This window comes from Emydura macquarii, unplaced genomic scaffold, assembly GCF_026122565.2.
Source record: "Emydura macquarii macquarii isolate MOO-44397 ecotype Brisbane River unplaced genomic scaffold, CSIRO-AGI_Emac_v2 contig_719, whole genome shotgun sequence".
NCBI lineage: Eukaryota > Metazoa > Chordata > Testudines > Chelidae > Emydura > Emydura macquarii.
Window position 1 is genome coordinate 13,661,898 of NW_027130856.1, and position 16,835 is coordinate 13,678,732.

The 16,835-nt window shown below is 51.6% G+C and overlaps 1 protein-coding gene across 1 annotated transcript in view; it reads left to right on the forward strand.

The window, feature by feature from the left end:
* The window catches only part of PAXIP1 (PAX interacting protein 1), an 83,226-nt gene that overhangs the window by 44,799 nt on the left and 21,592 nt on the right, over positions 1 to 16,835 (forward strand). The window contains exons 11-13 of the mRNA XM_067542725.1: positions 14,629 to 14,750; positions 15,347 to 15,531; positions 15,686 to 15,729. Coding sequence (XP_067398826.1) covers positions 14,629 to 14,750; positions 15,347 to 15,531; positions 15,686 to 15,729 — 351 coding nt within the window. The remainder of the gene's footprint in view (positions 1 to 14,628; positions 14,751 to 15,346; positions 15,532 to 15,685; positions 15,730 to 16,835) is intronic.

A 16,835-nucleotide genomic window follows, 5' to 3' on the forward strand; every position in this document is an offset into this window, starting at 1 on the left:
CTCTGTATTTTAAAACCTGTGGCAGCAAGTCTCAGAGCTCAGGTTGACAGACTCAGGCTTGCACTACTGGCTCTGTAGACGTTCAGGCTCAGGCTCTGAAGCTCAGGGAGGAGGGTGAACTTCAGAGCCTGAGTTCCATAGAACCTTAGCCACAGTGTCTGCGTTGCTGATTTTAGCGTCATAGCACAAGCCCAAGTCTGTAGATCTAGGCGCTGAGATTTAAAACCCCCGGTACCGAAACACAATGTAGACATACACTTAGACTACTTAGTTGCTAGTTCTCAGAATTAATGGCCTGATTTAAGAGAACTGGCGGTTTCCACATTTGGTCTTGCACACACTCAAACTTTACACATTGTGGCAAACGGCCGGCTTCACCCTAGTGCGTCTTGCGCTTTTGCCTCTCATGGTGGGCCAGGGCGTCACCAGTTACCCCATCTCCCCAGGGAGGGGGGTAGGGACCCAGGCCCACCCACTCCTCCGGGTCCCAGCCCAGGGGCCCTATGAGTAGCAGCTATGTGCTTCTGGCACTATACTCACAGCTGCAGTCTTTTCCCCTGGGCTAATTTCCCCCCCTCTATCCTTCTGGTTTCTTGAGCCCGGTACCTTCCTCAGCACTCCTGTCTGCTCCTCTGTACACAGTACAGCACTCCTATTCCTCCAGCTTGTGCTCTGTCTGTCTGGAGCAGAGGGTTTTTAATCAAGCACCTGGATGGGTTTTAATTGGCCTCAGCTGCTCCTAATGGCCCCTTCATGACTTCTAGCTAGTCTGCAGGGAACAGAGCCCTGAGCATTCTGGGTCTTCCCGCTGAGCACTCTCTGATGGCTGCTGAGGGAGACACTGCTGGTCAGAGGAGCTCCTGGTGCTGCTGCTCTTGCTTGAGAGCTGGCTAGGGAGTGGGTGAGTGGTCCCTTCACTGCCGCTGCCACTGCCACCACCAGTGATGGCTTTCCCAGACTGGCTGCTTGCTGCCACCACCGCCTGGGAGCCTGCTGCTGCTTTGCCCATGAGGAGGAGGATGACCAACACCTTCCCCACCACTGCTGCTGCAGGAGCACTGGGGGGAGGGGGAGATCTGCCTATTTTTCTGGACTGAGTGACTGCACCATCTCTGCTCTTGTGGTGGGGACAGGTACTGTTACTTCTGTGGGGAGAGGGGGGAGCAGCGTGGAGCCCTCCCCCGATCCATCTGCTCCCCACCCCACCACCACCGTCGCCCCCTCCATCAGCCCCAGCTACCACTCGCTTCACCTCCTCACCCTCGGCTGAACTGCCCATCCCCTGGACTGACTAGGACTGCTGCAGCAGCAGGGCCTTGCTCCACCACCCAGGCCCACCTGGGCACATATGCCCCCCTCCTCCCCCCAGACCTTTCCTCCCTTCCCCGGCTACGTCTGGCCGGAGGACTTCCCCTACTCTCTGCTTTACCCTCCGGTCATCCCAGCACGGCTTACCCCCCCCTTTCGCTGCCCCTTGAAGTCTGCCCCACCCGTCCTTTACTACCCATATTTGCCCCCCCCCCCCCCTTGGGTTTCCTCGGTTTTCCTGCCCCAGCTGGCCCCAAGTGTTTCTTGGCTTGCCCTGTCCTGCTCCCGCCCTCCAGTTTGTTGTTTGCCCCTGGCCCACCCTGCTCCTCGGGAGTTTTATGCTCTTCCCTGCCCCACCCTTGCCCCATGCCTGTGGGCCCCCCCCCCCCCCCTGCCTCTACTACTTCTCCCTGCCCTGATCCGCCCCACCCCCTCAGTGTGCCTGGGTGCTCTTCAGAGTCCCTTGAACCCCCACTTTTCATTTTGCCCCTCGTTCACTGCACCCCCTCCTGATCTTGGGACCCTCCCTCTTCCCAGTGCAGCCGGAGGAGCCGGCACCCCCCATGTTCCCACCCTGGTCCCTGCCCTGCCCCTTACGGTGCCCTCCACAGCCTGCAGCCTAGCGGGAAAGAGAGGTCAGCCACCCTGCCCCTCCCCTTCCCAGCCCCCTCTCCCCACTGTTTGCCCCTGAGACCCCTCCCTGCTTGCAGCCTAGCAGGGAGGAGTGGTCAGCCTTGACCCTTCCCTCCCCCCACCCCCGGTGTCTACTCCCACCCATCCCTCCCTAATGGATCAAGCCACCCCTTTGGTAGCCCCTGTCCCTTCCCCCCAGCCTACTCCCCCCCTGCCCCTGCAGCTACTGCCCTGACCGCCGCTCCTACCACCACCACCGCCCCCACCGGGGCACTGGCAGCGGCAGGCACAGGAGGGACCTCCACTGCTGCTGCCTAAGCTTCCTTGACCGGCAGGAAGGGCCTGGCCACGAAAAAGGGCAAGGGCCTCTCCTGGAGGGCAGTGCCCCCCCCCCGGGGTGTGGGCCACCCTCTCAGCCGCAACCCTCCCTTCCACCAGCGCTGGAGATGCTCCTGTCTTGACCCCCAGAGCGTACGCCCAGGTAGCCGCCACCCCTCTGGCCACCGCCTTGTCATCTGCCCCCGCCGCCTCCTCTGGTTCCATCTCTAGCGGCCAGGGTCCCTTCCCCACTCTGACCAGGAGGCACGGTGTCTGCTGCCTCCTGGTGCCCGCCTCACCCCACATAGAGACCTACGTGCAGGCATTGGCATGGGTGGTAGGTCCCTCGGCCATTGCGGCGGCCTCCAAGATGTACGGCAAGGTTGTCTTCTTTCTGGCATCAGGGGCCACCACCCAGGAGGCGGTAGAGAAGGGCCTGGCAGTGGGGGGCGTTTACATCCCCCTAGAGCCCTGGGAGGACCTGGGCCTGTACGGGTGGTACTTACTTCTGTCCCGCCCTTCCTCCCCGACACTGCCCTGCTCCCCTTCCTCTCCACCCTGGGGAAACCCATCTCAGTTCTCAGCCCTCTCCCACTGGGCTGTAAGGACCCCACCCTCAGTCACGTTTTCTCCTTCCGCCGGCAGGTTCAGCTGCTGGGGGTGGCGCCGCATGATGGGGAGGCCCTCAAGGGGTCCTTCCTGGTGCCCCATCAGGGGGCCCAATACCGGATCCATTACTGCTTGGGAGAGGCCCGGTTCTTCCTCTGCCGGGCGCCGGGGCATGTCCGGAGGGATTGCCCCCTGGCTCGGCACGGAGGAGCACGTGGGCCACCAGAGGTCCTGGTGGGCACCAGCCCTGCCACTGCCAGTAGCCCTAGCCGCCCAGCCCCTGTGGCCGCCCCTCCTCCTCCTGTGCACGTCTCTGTTTGGGATGCGGGGGCAGCTCCCCTGTCATGCCCCGATGAGCGGCCAGGCCTCATCACTCCCATAGCGAGCTCTGGGACGGGGCCCGTGGAGGAGAGGGCGCCCGGATTGGACCGGGATTTGGGAGAGGGCTTGCCCCAGGGGGAGGTTTCCTGTCCCCTTGCCGCCCTGTCCCCACCCCCTCAACACCATCACCCTTGCTGCCTGGCCCCAACCCCGCAGGCCTGCCCTCTGTTAACATCTTGGAGGGCTGGGCACTCGTTGGGGGGAAGCGCGGAAGCGGAAAAAGGCTTAGAAACTCCCCGCCCACTCAGACAGGGAGGAAGCCCCCGGAAGTCCCTGAAGGGGGCCACCATCGCTGAGCCTTCAGCTGCCCCCGCCCCCGATGAAGTCCAGCAGGTAGTGCCTGTCAAGGAGGAAGCTGTAGCAGTGAGGAGGAGTAGCACTTTCCTCTGCCCCCTTGGAGGCCCTATTGGATTCTGTAAGCTGGTTGCACGGTCCAGCCTGTACCGGTGCAACCCTTCGTCGGCCCAGGTTCCAAGGAAGACCACAGCACCTTTGCTGAGGGGAGTAATCTCCTCGTTTATGAGTCCACAGCGCCGGCCCCTAGGTGGGGTGGGCTCTTCCAGCAATGTATAGCCCCCCTGCCCTCAGGCAGGGTGGGGCAGGCAAGCTTGAGGTCCTCTGGCCAGCAGTGTAGAGGACATCAAGCGCTTCCGGGGTGGTTAGGGAAGAGGGAGGGGGACGCAGGCCCACCTGACTCCACTGCGTCCCAGTCCAGGGCCCTACCACTGGCAAAGGCATTTGTCACTGAGTCAGCGGGGTTCCAGTTGCAACACACTGACGGGGTTTCGCCCCTGACTCAGCCACTTGCTAGTTGGCTGTCCCTGGGCCGCTTCCTCCCACCCAATCCCCGGGTACCTGCAACCACGTAGCTCCCACCAGGTCGCTGGGGGAGGTGTGAACAGGCTTCTGGCAAGTCCCTCACCATCGACCGGTGGCAGGTCTGGAAATTCCTCCAGGTGGTCTACGGAAGGTAGCTCCTCCAGGTCACAGGGCCCCAGGGGTTCCTCCGGTCCACAAGGTTCAGTCCACACCAGTGGGTCCTCCATAGCTGGTAGCTCCTCCAGCCGGCCTCTGGGTTTCTCCCACCCAGCAGACTCAGGTAGCTGTTCCCAGCTACTAGGGTCCAGCGGCCCTACCCTGTTACTCAGGCCTGGCAATTCAGGCAGGCTTGGGAGGCTCCAGTTGGCGGGGCGGCAGCACCTAGGTCGCAGCCTCTGGGAAGGCACGTCTGCCTCCAGTGGCAGCTTCCCCCTTACTGAGCTGCTGGGCCTTCCTTTTGTACTTCCTTCCCTGGCCCTGGCTCCACCCCCCTGCTTCCGGCGGCTGGGTCTGCAGGGCCTGGTTCTGTCCAGCGGGGGCAGAGCGACCCTTCCTCGGGTTCAGGCTCCAAGGCAGGCCACTGCACCTTGCTACAGATTCCCTCCCGGGGGAAGCCTCGGAGGGAGCTACCCCTGCCACCTTGTCACCTCTGCCCCCCCATCGCTGCCGAGGTGCTTGCTACCTCAGCCTCTGGCGGTGTGGCAACCATGGTGGCAAAGGGGGATTATGGCTCGATTTTCGTGGAGATCGAGTCCCTGGGTCTGACCCCAGTCACCCAGAGGGAGGACGGAGGACGACCCTTTGCCACCGGGTCTTGATCTGGGCGGCCTTGTGCTGCCCCTTGCCCATCCTTCTCCCTTCCCCAAACTGCTGTCCCCACCCTTGAGCCACCATCTGCTGCCCCCATTTGCCTGGCTGCGGACAGCATCACACCTGCGTCTGCCAAGCCTCCTGAGGCAGCTTCAGGCTCGGGGCGCCTTTGTTCGAGCCCACATCCGTCTCCCTTGGGAGATGGATTGCAGCTCCCGCTTCTTCTATGCACTGGAGAAACGGAGCGGGGCCAAGAAGCACATCACCTGCCTTTTGGCAGATGACGGCGCCCCTCTCACAGATCCAGTGGAGATGTGTGGAAGGGCCAGGGCCTTCTACGCTGACCTCTTCTCCCCGGATCCAACTGAAGTTGCCACTTGCAGGGTGCTCTGGAATGAACTCCCCATGGTCAGTGCGGGCGACCAGGACTGGCTGCAGCTACCTCTCACTCTGGCCAAGTTCTCGGCAGCCCTCCGCCTCATGCCAACTAATAAGTCTCCGGGCATGGATGAGCTGACCATTGAGTTCTACTGCGTGTTCTGGGATATCCTCGGCCGGGACCTTGCCATCGTCTGGGCCGAGTCCAAGGGCACCAGAGTGCTCCCCCTCTTGTGCAGGCGGGCCATGCTCGCCTTGCTGCCCAAGAAGGGGGACCTCCATAACCTTTGGAACTGGCATCCCGTCTTGCTCCTCAGCACGGACTATAAAATCCTAGCCAAGGCCATCTCGCTGAGGCTGGGGTCCGTGCTGCAGGACATGGTCCGTGCCGACCAGACCTACACTGTCCCGGGCCGCACCATCTTTGATAACTTTTATTTGGTCCGGGACCTCTTGGAGCTCGGATGTAGGGTGGTCTGTCGTTCACCCTCCTGTCCCTGGACCAGGAGAAGGCATTTGATCGGACGGACCATGGGTATCTCCTGGGCACCCTGCAGGCGTTCGGCTTCGGGCCGCATTTCGTGGGCTTTCTCCAGGTGCTGTACGCCTCCGCAGAGTGTCTGGTCAAGCTCAACTGGACCCTGACCAAACTGGTCAGCTTCGGGCGAGGGGTGCGTCAAGACTGCCCACTGTCAGGCTAGCTGTACACTCTGGCCATCGAGCCCTTCCTCTGTCTCCTCTGCTGGAGGTTGATGGGATTGGTGTTCCGTGAACCATTGCTGAGGCTGGTCCTGTCAGTGTACGCTGACGACATACTCCTCGTGGTCCAGGACCCAGGCGACCTGGTGCGGGTGGAGGCCTGCCTGGCCGTCTACTCAGCGGCCTCCTCTGCCTGGGTCAACTGGGTCAAGAGCTCTGGCCTAAAGGTAGGGGCCGGGAGGCGGGCGAGCTCCCTCCCACCTGTGCTTCAAGCCATCCGGTGGAGTGCGGGTCCGCTGCTCTATCTGGGCGTTTACTTTTCCGCCACCCATCCCTCTCCACCAGAGAACTGGCAAGATTTGGTGGGCAGGGTGTCTGAGCGGCTGCAGAGATGGAGAGGACTGCTCCAGTGCCTCTCCCTTCGGGGGAGGGTACTGGTGCTCAACCAGCTAGTCCTGTCCATGCTCTGGTACCGGCTCAGCACCCTGGTCCCAACCCCGAGTTTCCTGGCCCACCTCCAGACGACAGTTCTGGAGTTCTTTTGGCCAGGACTGCACTGGGTTTCTGCAGGGATTCTGAGTCTTCCCCTGGAGGAGGGAGGGCAGGACCTGTACTGCCTCCACAGCCAGGTCCGCACCTTCTGCCTCCAGGCCCTGCAGAGACTCCTTTATAATGCGGGTAGTCCGGCGTGGAGCCACTTGGTGCACACCTTCCTCCGCCATCTCTGAGGACTCCGATACGACCGGCAGCTTCTTTATCTCCATCCGAGGGGTCTTCTGCGAGACCTATCCGAGCTGCCGTCTTCTACCAGGACCTCCTCTGGGCCTGGAGGCTGGTCTCAGTCTCCAAGCCCCTTGTGGCCACCGAGGGGGAGGATCTCCTCGCGGAATCCCTGCTACACAACCCCCAACTCTGCGTGCAAGTAGCAGAGTCTCTTGGTCCTGGCAGGAGTCACCAAGATCAGAGATCTCCTGGACTATGACCGGGGGGACTGGGTGGATCCCCAGGCGCTGGCTTGGCGCATGGGGTTCTCCACCCTTCGGACCCCCCTTCCCCGGCGCGTACTCCAGGAGGTGAGGGCAGCCTTTCCCCCCGCTGCTCGGGCTTACCTTGAGCAGGTCCTGCAAGAGGGCGCTCCCCACCCCCCTTCAGTGCTAGCCCTCCGGAGCTTTTCATCGGGCCCTGGCCCCTTGTGCCCTTCCGGCTACCCTCTCCCCACGCACCAGGCCGGCTGCACGATTTGCAGCTGGTCCTTTTCCGAACCACGCCTCAGCACCATCTGTACACGCTCGTGCTCTGCACCCTTCATTTCCTCGCCCTCATGTCCCGCCCAGACACCAAATGGCAGGACCTAATACCACCTGTGGAGGGCGAGGACCCCTGGTGGGCCAGCCTCTACACTAACCTGACCCCGCGGCCTGCTGGTTACATCAGTTGGCGGCTCCTTCATGGAGCCATGAGCACAGGCCTGTACCTGGCACAGTTCATCCCTCGCCCCGACACCTGCCCATTTTGCAGCACAAGGGAGACCCTGGCGCATGTTTACCTGGAGTGCGCCAGGTTGCAGCCCCTGTTCTGGCTCCTCCAGGACCTCCTGTTGAGGTTCTGGCTGCACTTTTCCCCTCACCTGTTTATCTATGCGCACCCCATCCAAGGCCCCACAAAGTCACGGGACCTCCATGTCAGCCTCCTCCTAGCCCTGGCCAGAGTGGCCATCTACACCAGGGAGAGGAGGTTGGCTGAGGGGGTGCTCTGCGACTGTAGGGCCTATTTCCGTTCCTCCATCCGTTCATGCATCCAGGCGGAGTTCCTCTGGGCATCGTCCGCTGGCTCCCTAGACACCTTCCAGGAGCAGTGGGTGCATTCCAGGGTTCTCTGCTCGGTGTCCTCTTCTGGTTCCCTCTGTTTCACCCTTTGACCCTCACGCCTCTTCCTGTTTTTTCATTTGTTGTCCCATGTAATCGGTTAAGTCCCAGGTCCAGTGGCTCCTCCCCTTAGGCTGGGGGAGGGGCCTTTAGCAGTGGGCAGGGTTGTGCCCGCCCACTCCCCTGGAACTCAAATAGTAGCACTCTCCTACGGCCCTCTGCCCTTGCTATATCACAACATGTTGACTTGGGGGTGGTTGGAGAGGTTCTGTTTCTTTGCCTTATGGTTCCTTAATTTCTACTTGACATTAACTAATTTACACTTTTCATCTTTAATTCTTTTTTGTGCTTGTAGAGTTGATATGTTTTGTGGATTCTTAAAATTATGCTGCCCCAGTCATATGTGCCCCACAGTGTGCTAGTCAGCTAATAAAGACACAGACCAGGCACCAGAGATCCTATAAACAAATTCAGACATGATGCAACAAATTAGGTTCATAGATAGACAAAGGATGACTTGGGAGAAGAACACCAAGAGTTGTGATAAGATACAGTTACTAAATAAGGTTTGCACCCATCTTGACAATTTACTGTTCAAGATTCATTATTACAGTTATGATTATGTGGCTTTCTTTCAGAAAAGACCAAGAACAAAAATTATTTCCCAGAATATATAGTTCGGAAGAAGGAACTGAATTGATAGTTTAGTAGGCTTAGTACAAAACTGAGATAGGAATCTCAGTTATAGTACTAGCTCTGACACTGACTCCTTCTATGGCCTTTGGGAAATCATTCCATTGCTTCACCATAGTTTTCCCCACCTATAAAATGGGGATGCTCTGTATATTCTTCTTTGAGTGCTGGTCCCTGTGTGTATTCCGCATGTGGGTATGCATGTGCACCGTGCATATGAGTCCAAAGATTTTAACAAGGAGTGTCTGTTGACCTGCCCATGCACAGTAGGTGGTCTTGTGCGCCTGAGGCAGTGCGGGTCGATGCCCCCTCAGTTCTTTCTTACCGCCGCATGGCCTAAGTTAGAATCCAGTGTCCTTTTTTCTTCAGTTTTTCAGAGAACCTGTAAATTAAATTGTAAATAGTTATTCTTCTTAGCCTTAGTATAGTCATACTTTTAGTGTAGCTTGCTTCCCCAGAGAGAGTCAAGCCTGGACAGACAATCCAGGGCTTACAGTCAATGCCTTTATAGACATGACCTCTCCAGGGACTGATGATACCCCATTCCATGAGGTTTCTCACAAACAGTTGGCCCATCTTTCTGGCCCTATTGGGGACTGTGGGATCCCTATAACACATGCCTCGACCCACCCAAAAATCTTTCCACTCTTCTCCTTCTCACCAACATCTGTATCTGTCAGTGTATGAGCAAGAGGCTATCGAACCGGAACCACAGGTACCAATGGTTCTGACAGGAATCTCCTTCTCCGCAGGTGAGGTGGTTTCTTCTCCTCCAACCCCATCAAACAACCATAGGTAATAGCAGGAGTTACTGCAAGAGTGGCGAACAATCTCCAAATTCTTCTGGAGGAAATCCAAGACCCACACCACCAGCATCTGGACATTCTACAGCCTCAGGGTCCATGTAAGTTGGCCTTCCTGGTTAACAAGGCCATATTGGAACCAGTGAGGTTGGTCTTGCATAGCCAAGTATCCTGCGCCCCTACACCTAAGAGGGCCATGAGGGGCTATTTTGTCCAGGCATAGGGAGCTGAATTTTTGTTCTCCTTCCCTGCCACCAACTTCCTGTTGGTACAGGCTACCACGGAAAGGACTAGGTCACAATACTTTAGGACCACCCTGTCAGATAAGGGGTTCAAAAGACTGGACCTCTTGGGGATTAAGGCTTCTCCTCTCCAGCTTGCAATTCTGCATTTCCAATTCCCAGGCTCTGCTAGCTAACTACAACTTCAGCAACTAGTATAGGCTGGTAGCCTTTTAGGACAAACTTTCTCCTGAAGACAGACCTCAGTTCCTCTTCCTTCTAGATGAGGACAAAGTGGTGGCAAAACAGCCTTTCAGACTGCAAGTTGATGAAGTGGATAAGCATCTGGAAGTTTGGCCACTGGACTTGTTATGAGAGGCATTCTTGGTTGCAGTCCTTTGGCTTTCCCAGGAAGAGCAGAATATTATCCAGGTTTGATGAATCAAACCTCTTTTATGAGAAAACTGACTCTCTTCATTCATTAAAGGACTCAAGGTTGACCCTCCGAGGTCTATACACCAGCCGCAAAGAGGAGACATCACAGGCAGACTTATAAACCAAGACCGTCTCCCCACTCCTCATGCTTTGTACTACCAATGTCCTGCCAAGCCTCAGCACAAACAGAAGACTCAGAGGCCCTGCTTTTCAGCCCCCTTCCCACCATGATCTTGACTCATTCCCAGCCCCATGCTAGGATTCATCTTTGACGTTTTAGTCAAGACCCGCTTACCGTCACTGATGCCACATACCCCGTATCCTGTCACTCTTACTCTTTTTGCCCATAGTTAGGAGCTAATCATAACAGACAGTTGAGTCTTGGAGATCATCCATCAGGCATACTCCATAGAGTGCCTCTCCTTACCTTTTTACAAACCCCTTTCCTGATCCCTCTTCAGGGACCCCTCTGACAAGGTGTTTCTTCAACAGGAAGTGGAATCCCTACTACACTCAGGGCAATAGAACATGTGCTGCCTCAGAATCAATTAACAGGGTTATTTTCTTTGTATTGTCTGGTTTCCAAAAAAGATGGAGGGTGGAGACCCATTCTGGATGTTAAGCAACTCAGTATCTTCATTCAGAAGCTGAGACTCAGGATGGTTACGTTGGCATCAGTGATCCCCATCTTCAGGAGAAGATGTGGTTTGTGGCTCTTAACATGAAGAATACACATTTTCATATAAATATTTACCCCTCTCAGAGGAGGTTCCTACAGTTTATGGTGAGTCAAGAGCACTTCCAATTCCAAGTCCTCTCTTTCAGACTAGTGACAGCACCCAGAGTTTTTTTACAAATATTTTCTGTGTGGTGGCAGCCCAGATGAGATGTCAGGGCCATACAGTTTTTTGTATCTGGACAACTGGCTCCCGGTAAGATGCTCTTGATAGGAAGTCAGGTCAGCTACACAATTCTTCATTCGGCTTCTCGCAGTCCTGAACAGAGAAAAGTCCATTTTATCCCCCACAAGGATGCTAAAGTTTATTGGAGCAACATTGGATTCTGTTTCTGCAAGAGCCTTCCTTCCTCACTGCAGAAAGATTTCAAACAATATGCAACCTCTTTTATTTCCTGCAGACCAAGGACTACAATGAAAATGTGCCTATCACTGTGAGGCCACATTGCAGTAGGTACTTACGTGACACACTTTGTCAGACTTCATTTATGAAGCCTACAGGCCTGGCTCATTTCAGTCTACTCACCCAACAAGGACCACATCAGCTCCAAGGTATCCATTTCTACCAAGATCATCGCTTCCTTTGCATGGTGATTGAACCCAGAAAAGAATGGGAGTCCCCTTCTCTACTCCCACTGCCATTGTCACCATTGTAACAGATGCTTCCTTTTTGGAGTGCAGCGCCCACCTGAACAGTCACACTGCGCGGACACGTGGACCTCACAGAGGCCAGACTATACATCAACATAGCTGGAACTGTGTGCACTCTGCCTCATATGCAAGGCCTTCCTCCCAGTCTATGCTCTTTCCATATTCAAGTGTCAGATAATATCATTGCCTTGGTCTACATAAACAAACCAGGAGGAGCAAGATCTCTCCCACTTGTCTGGAAGCACTCAGGCTTGGAACTGGTGCTGTAGGAATAAAATTGTAATTGTAACCCTGTAGCTTAGTTCATAGCTTTAAATTGTAATTGTAACCCTGTAGATTAATTCATAGCTTTTAATTCATACCCTTATTTGTGTCAACCTCTATATGGTTATTATTGAAATCGTGTAACATTTGAACTTCTCTCAGTCATACTCCATATTGTGAATATAAAACCCCATTTTGACCCTATGTACTCCATCTTGTGTCAACCCTTTCTAAACCTTTAGATGAATAAGAGAGTTATCTGAACAAGGTATGAATGGAGGGTGTATGTATGTGTGTGTGTCAGACCCAAACTGCCAGCTTGTCCTGATGAAGTTGTCCTGATGAAGTGTGAAGTCCACCCTAGGCTGAAGAGTGTGAACACAGCCCCAAAAAGCAAAGAAGGATCCACCCCAGAAAAACTTAATCAAACTTAATCAAAGAACAAGCTGAAAGTCACGTCTGCTATTGTACCAGCAATCAAGGGTCACAGAGAAGCGACGTGACACAGCAGAACTGAAAAACCTATAAAAGACTGGGTGAGATTTCAAGGCTTTGGGGAAAAACAGCGTTCTACACATCATCTAAAGAAGAGCGTCGGTGCACGCCCGACAAGGACCCTGCTCTCCTCGTGCCCAGCTTCCCTGGCCAGGTAGCTGCCACGAGCCACGAACTCCAGCAACGGACCCTAGCTACGATCTCAAGCCACGACCAGGACTGGTAGCTATATATAACTATAGAACGCTTTCTGGTACGTTTGGGCGCGTGTATGTGTGTGTGTGTGTGTGTGTGTGTGTGTGTGTAGGTTTAAGTTAGTTATTACTTTAGTTTTTGTCAATAAATGCGGCATACTGCCTTTTCCCCTTGAAAAAGTCCCGAGTGCTTAATTTTGCACAACAGTGCATCAGGCACAACATCACTATCCAGGCAGCATACCTTCCAGGAATTCAGAGCTCCTTAGCAGGCAACCTCAGCAGGCATTTCTAGGTGGACTACAAGTGGGAAATCCACAACCTGTTCTGGCAGACATTCATGCAATGGGGCACTCCTTCATGGGAGCTCTTTGTGTCTCAAACAAACAAAAAAACCCCTCCCCTGTATTGCTCCAGGGGAGCTGTAGGCTGTGACTCCCAAGGCAACACTGTCCTATTGTTGTGGACGAATGGTTTCAAATACACCTTTCCTCCCATTCCCCTGTTTCCACAGGTTCTGAAAAAGATATACGCAAAGAGGCCAGCGTCATTCTAGCACCCTACTGGCTCAGACAGTTTTGTTTACCAGAGCTTCTGTCAATGTCAGCCCACCCTGCAATCAAGATCCACCCCTTCTCAGATGCAGGACAGGGGCAGAATCAAACACCGCGGCCCAGGCTGACTCCACCTCAAGGCCTGGTGTTTGGATGGACATCGGAAGTACATCCTCTTGCTCTTCCCCCTGTCCATGCTGTACTTACCCAGAGTAGAAAAGATTTGACTAGGACCAGCTGTTTAGCTAAATAGAAGCATTTTTCTGCCTTTGCACAGCACAATCAGTCTTACCCAGTTACTTCAACCATTCCAAGAGTTTTAGATTACCTCCTGTCTCTAAAAACGTCTGGTCTCTTGATTAGCTCATTATGAGCCCACCTTGCAGCCATTAATGCCTTTTTCCTTCCAGTAGATGGGCGCTCTGTTTTCACCCTCCCAGCTATGACACAAGTCATGAAGGGCCTCATTGAGTCTTTCCTGTCAATTATTAAAGCTATACTGCTGAGATCTTAACCTTGGGCTGTCAAAACTCACCAGATCACCATTTGAACCCTTAGCGACATGCTTCATGTCCCACCTATCCATGAAAGTGGCATTTTTAGTGGCCCTCATTTTGGCCAGAAGGGTCAGCAAGCTGGAAGCCATCATGGCGGACTCTACCTATAAGGTCTTTCAGAAGGAAAAGGTATCCCTTCACCTCCACCCTAAATTTATCCCCAATGGTTGTCTCTGAATTTCACATCAACCAGTGTATTCACTTGTGGGTTTTTTTCCTAAAACCCCACACTTCTCCTGAAGAGAAGAGACCTCAGTGTCTTGACATGCTGCTTGCTCTGGCTTACCTGCAAAGAACCAAACCTAGCAAAAAGTCATCAAGACACTGTCGCAATAGCTGAGAGATCTTGAGGTCAAGCCAAATCCTCTCAAAGAATTTCTAAGTGGGTTTCTGGCTGCATCATTGAGTGCTACAGGTTAGCTCATATTCCACCTTCCGGTGGTGTAACAGGTCACTCCACAAGAGTACAAGCTATCTCTATAGCATCCCTGCAGGAAGTCCCAATGTAGGATATATGCAAAGCAGCAACCTGGAACTCCATACACACATTTGCTAGACACAGAGTGCTAGTTCAGGCCCCGTTGCAGATGCAGCAGTGGGAACTGCAGAACTGAAAGCATCTTTGCTGCTGGGTTCCTCAAACCCACTTCCAGTCTGAGCACTACTTGCCACTCACCCATGTGTGGAATATACATAGGGACCAGCACTCGAAGAAGAAATGGAGGTAACTTACTGAACCTGGAAGTTCTTTAAGATGTGTGGTCCCTATTTGTATTCCACTACTCATCCTCCATCCCCTCTGCTTTGGATCTGGTTAAATTCACAGTAAGAAGAGGAACTGGGGGTGCATCCACTCACACTGTCTCTTATACCCTAACTCAGGAGCATGAGGAGACCTACTGTGCGAATGCAGTCCAAAGGACACTGCTTGTTAAAATTTCCGGACTCAGGTGCATAATGCACATGTGTACCCACATGTGGAATACAGATAGGAACCTGACATCTCAAAGAACTTCCAGGTACAGTAAGTAACCTCTATTTCATTGAGACACATTGACAAGTTCACCAGGCTAGAGAAAGATAATCTCCTATTTATTTGCAACTTGCGTGTGCATCTGTGTAAATATTACCTAGTTCTTTTATTATTATTATTTTATTATTTTATTTTATTATTAATTTGTAACTCTCATTCTTTACTACAATAGATTATCTCAGTGACAGGATTTGTTGATAGTGAAAGAGATGACCTCAAACTAATGGCTTACCTAGCAGGTGCCAAATACACAGGCTACCTGTGTCGCAGCAACACAGTTCTCATCTGTAAAGAGTAAGTGTTTTATCTGAAAAACATTCACATCTTCAATAGCCTAGTTCCAGTCCAGCTACAAAGCTATCCTTGATGACATTAGTGACTTTCTTGCTATATTATTCAGTTATAGCTGTTTCATGATAAAGGCACTTATGCTTTAATTACTGTTTTCCTAGAGTGATCTAGACAACTGCATGTATGGATGTCCATTTCATGAATTGTATTACTAAGTCCTGTTATATTCTAGTGATTTTCAATTTTTTACTTCTGAATTTAGAAAGCTAACTTTTGCGTCATTAAGTGTAAAGTTTTTTAAGAGATGATACAGTTATTAGGCCATTTATAAGTAAAATGTTATTTAATACTGATTGGTTAAAAGGTCTTCAGCTAGAGCCATTTTAAATCTTCTGTTCTGGGCAGACATTCTAGCTCACCACCCATTCACATGTATAGCAGTAATACCTCTTAGGAAAAGTACTTATTTGGCTGCAACTACCAATAAAAAAATCCATAGGGTAGACTGAGAAGAGAATGTTGGTATTCTAGAACTTACTGAAGGAAGTTTCCAGTCCTTTTTATTAATGTGCATATTTTTTTCCCCTCTACACAATAAGGCCTACTGGCTTAAAGTATGAGAAAGCCAAAGAATGGAGGATACCATGTGTAAACGCACAGTGGCTTTGCGATATATTGCTTGGAAATTTTGAAGCATTACGGCAGATTCAGCACAACCGATATACAATGTTCAATCTTCAGGACCCGCTTTCTCCTACTCAGCATCTAGTTCTAAACCTCCTGGGTAAGTAGGAATTTCCAGTCACAAAATCCTGTATACCACAGAGATTAGCCTACTGGACAAAATTATAATTGTACTCAGTCATACTGGACTGTGGTATACCTTTTTTGTAACAAATTACTCTCACAGGCTTATGTTTTTTCTTCACCTCTTGCAGATGCTTGGAGAGTGCCATTAAAGGTATCATCAGAGCTTCTAATGGTATGTTTGACTTATTTTGTTATTTTTGTTATTTTGTGTTTTCAAGAAGTTATTGCTAGGGTTTTGTTCTATCCATGTTCTTTCGTCTACTCCAGGAGTGAGTGGGTGAAACTCGGGATGGGCCATAAATTTTTAGAAGCTATGGGACATTTTAAAAAAAAAAAAGCCTTCTCGCTATATTTGGTAATGTTCTCCATGTTAATTTATTTTCATGCTTCAGGGTCAGTAGAAAAAGAGGAAAAGATCATTTTGCAAAATCCAAGCAACTGTAATACTGTTAGGCCAAGATTTCCAAAAGTCTCTAGTGATTTTGATTAATGCCTCAATTTTTGGGTACCTACTTGAAACCTCTTAAAGGTTCTGATTTTTCAGAGGGTCAGTATTTAGAACTTTCTGAAGTTAAGGTCTCTTTTAAGTCTTTTCAGGTTGGACAACCAGAATCACTAGTCACTTTTGAAAATCTTGGTCTTAATGAATATTTATACTGTGCAAAATTAAGGCAGAATTGTTCCATTCATATGGTTTCAAATATTGTTATGAGTACACAATATCAAGTCCCAAAACCATGAACATGGTACCAAATGAAAGGCATTTGCCATCTTATTTAAGAATATTATGTTTTAAAAAATTATATTGATAAAAAATATAGTAAGACTAGTGTAAACTGACAAAAGCAAGGAAATTTAGAATGCTGCTTCACATTTTCCTCATGTTTTCTTGCTATTGCAATCCATACAGTAGGATATGTAAAAGTTAATTTTTTTTTAAAGACTAAGCTAAGTACAAAAATTAAGGTTGACAACTTCCACTCTGAATTTCCTTGTTTTTGTCAATGTATATAACATTAATCTATTTTATCACCTTGAAAGTTTTCTGACTAGTATTTCTCTAGCCATCTCAGGGTCATTCTTTTAACAGTTTCACTGTGTCTGACTTGATTTTATGTCAGTTCTAGTTTGCACCAATGAATATACAGTTCAGTTGAACACCATTTTGAAAACATCTCACATTGCTCACAAAATACTTGCCTTATCTTTTCTGTTCTGGATTATTCGTTATTTCAGTCTTATTACCATACTTTTTAGTAAGCAAGAGCAGAATAACTC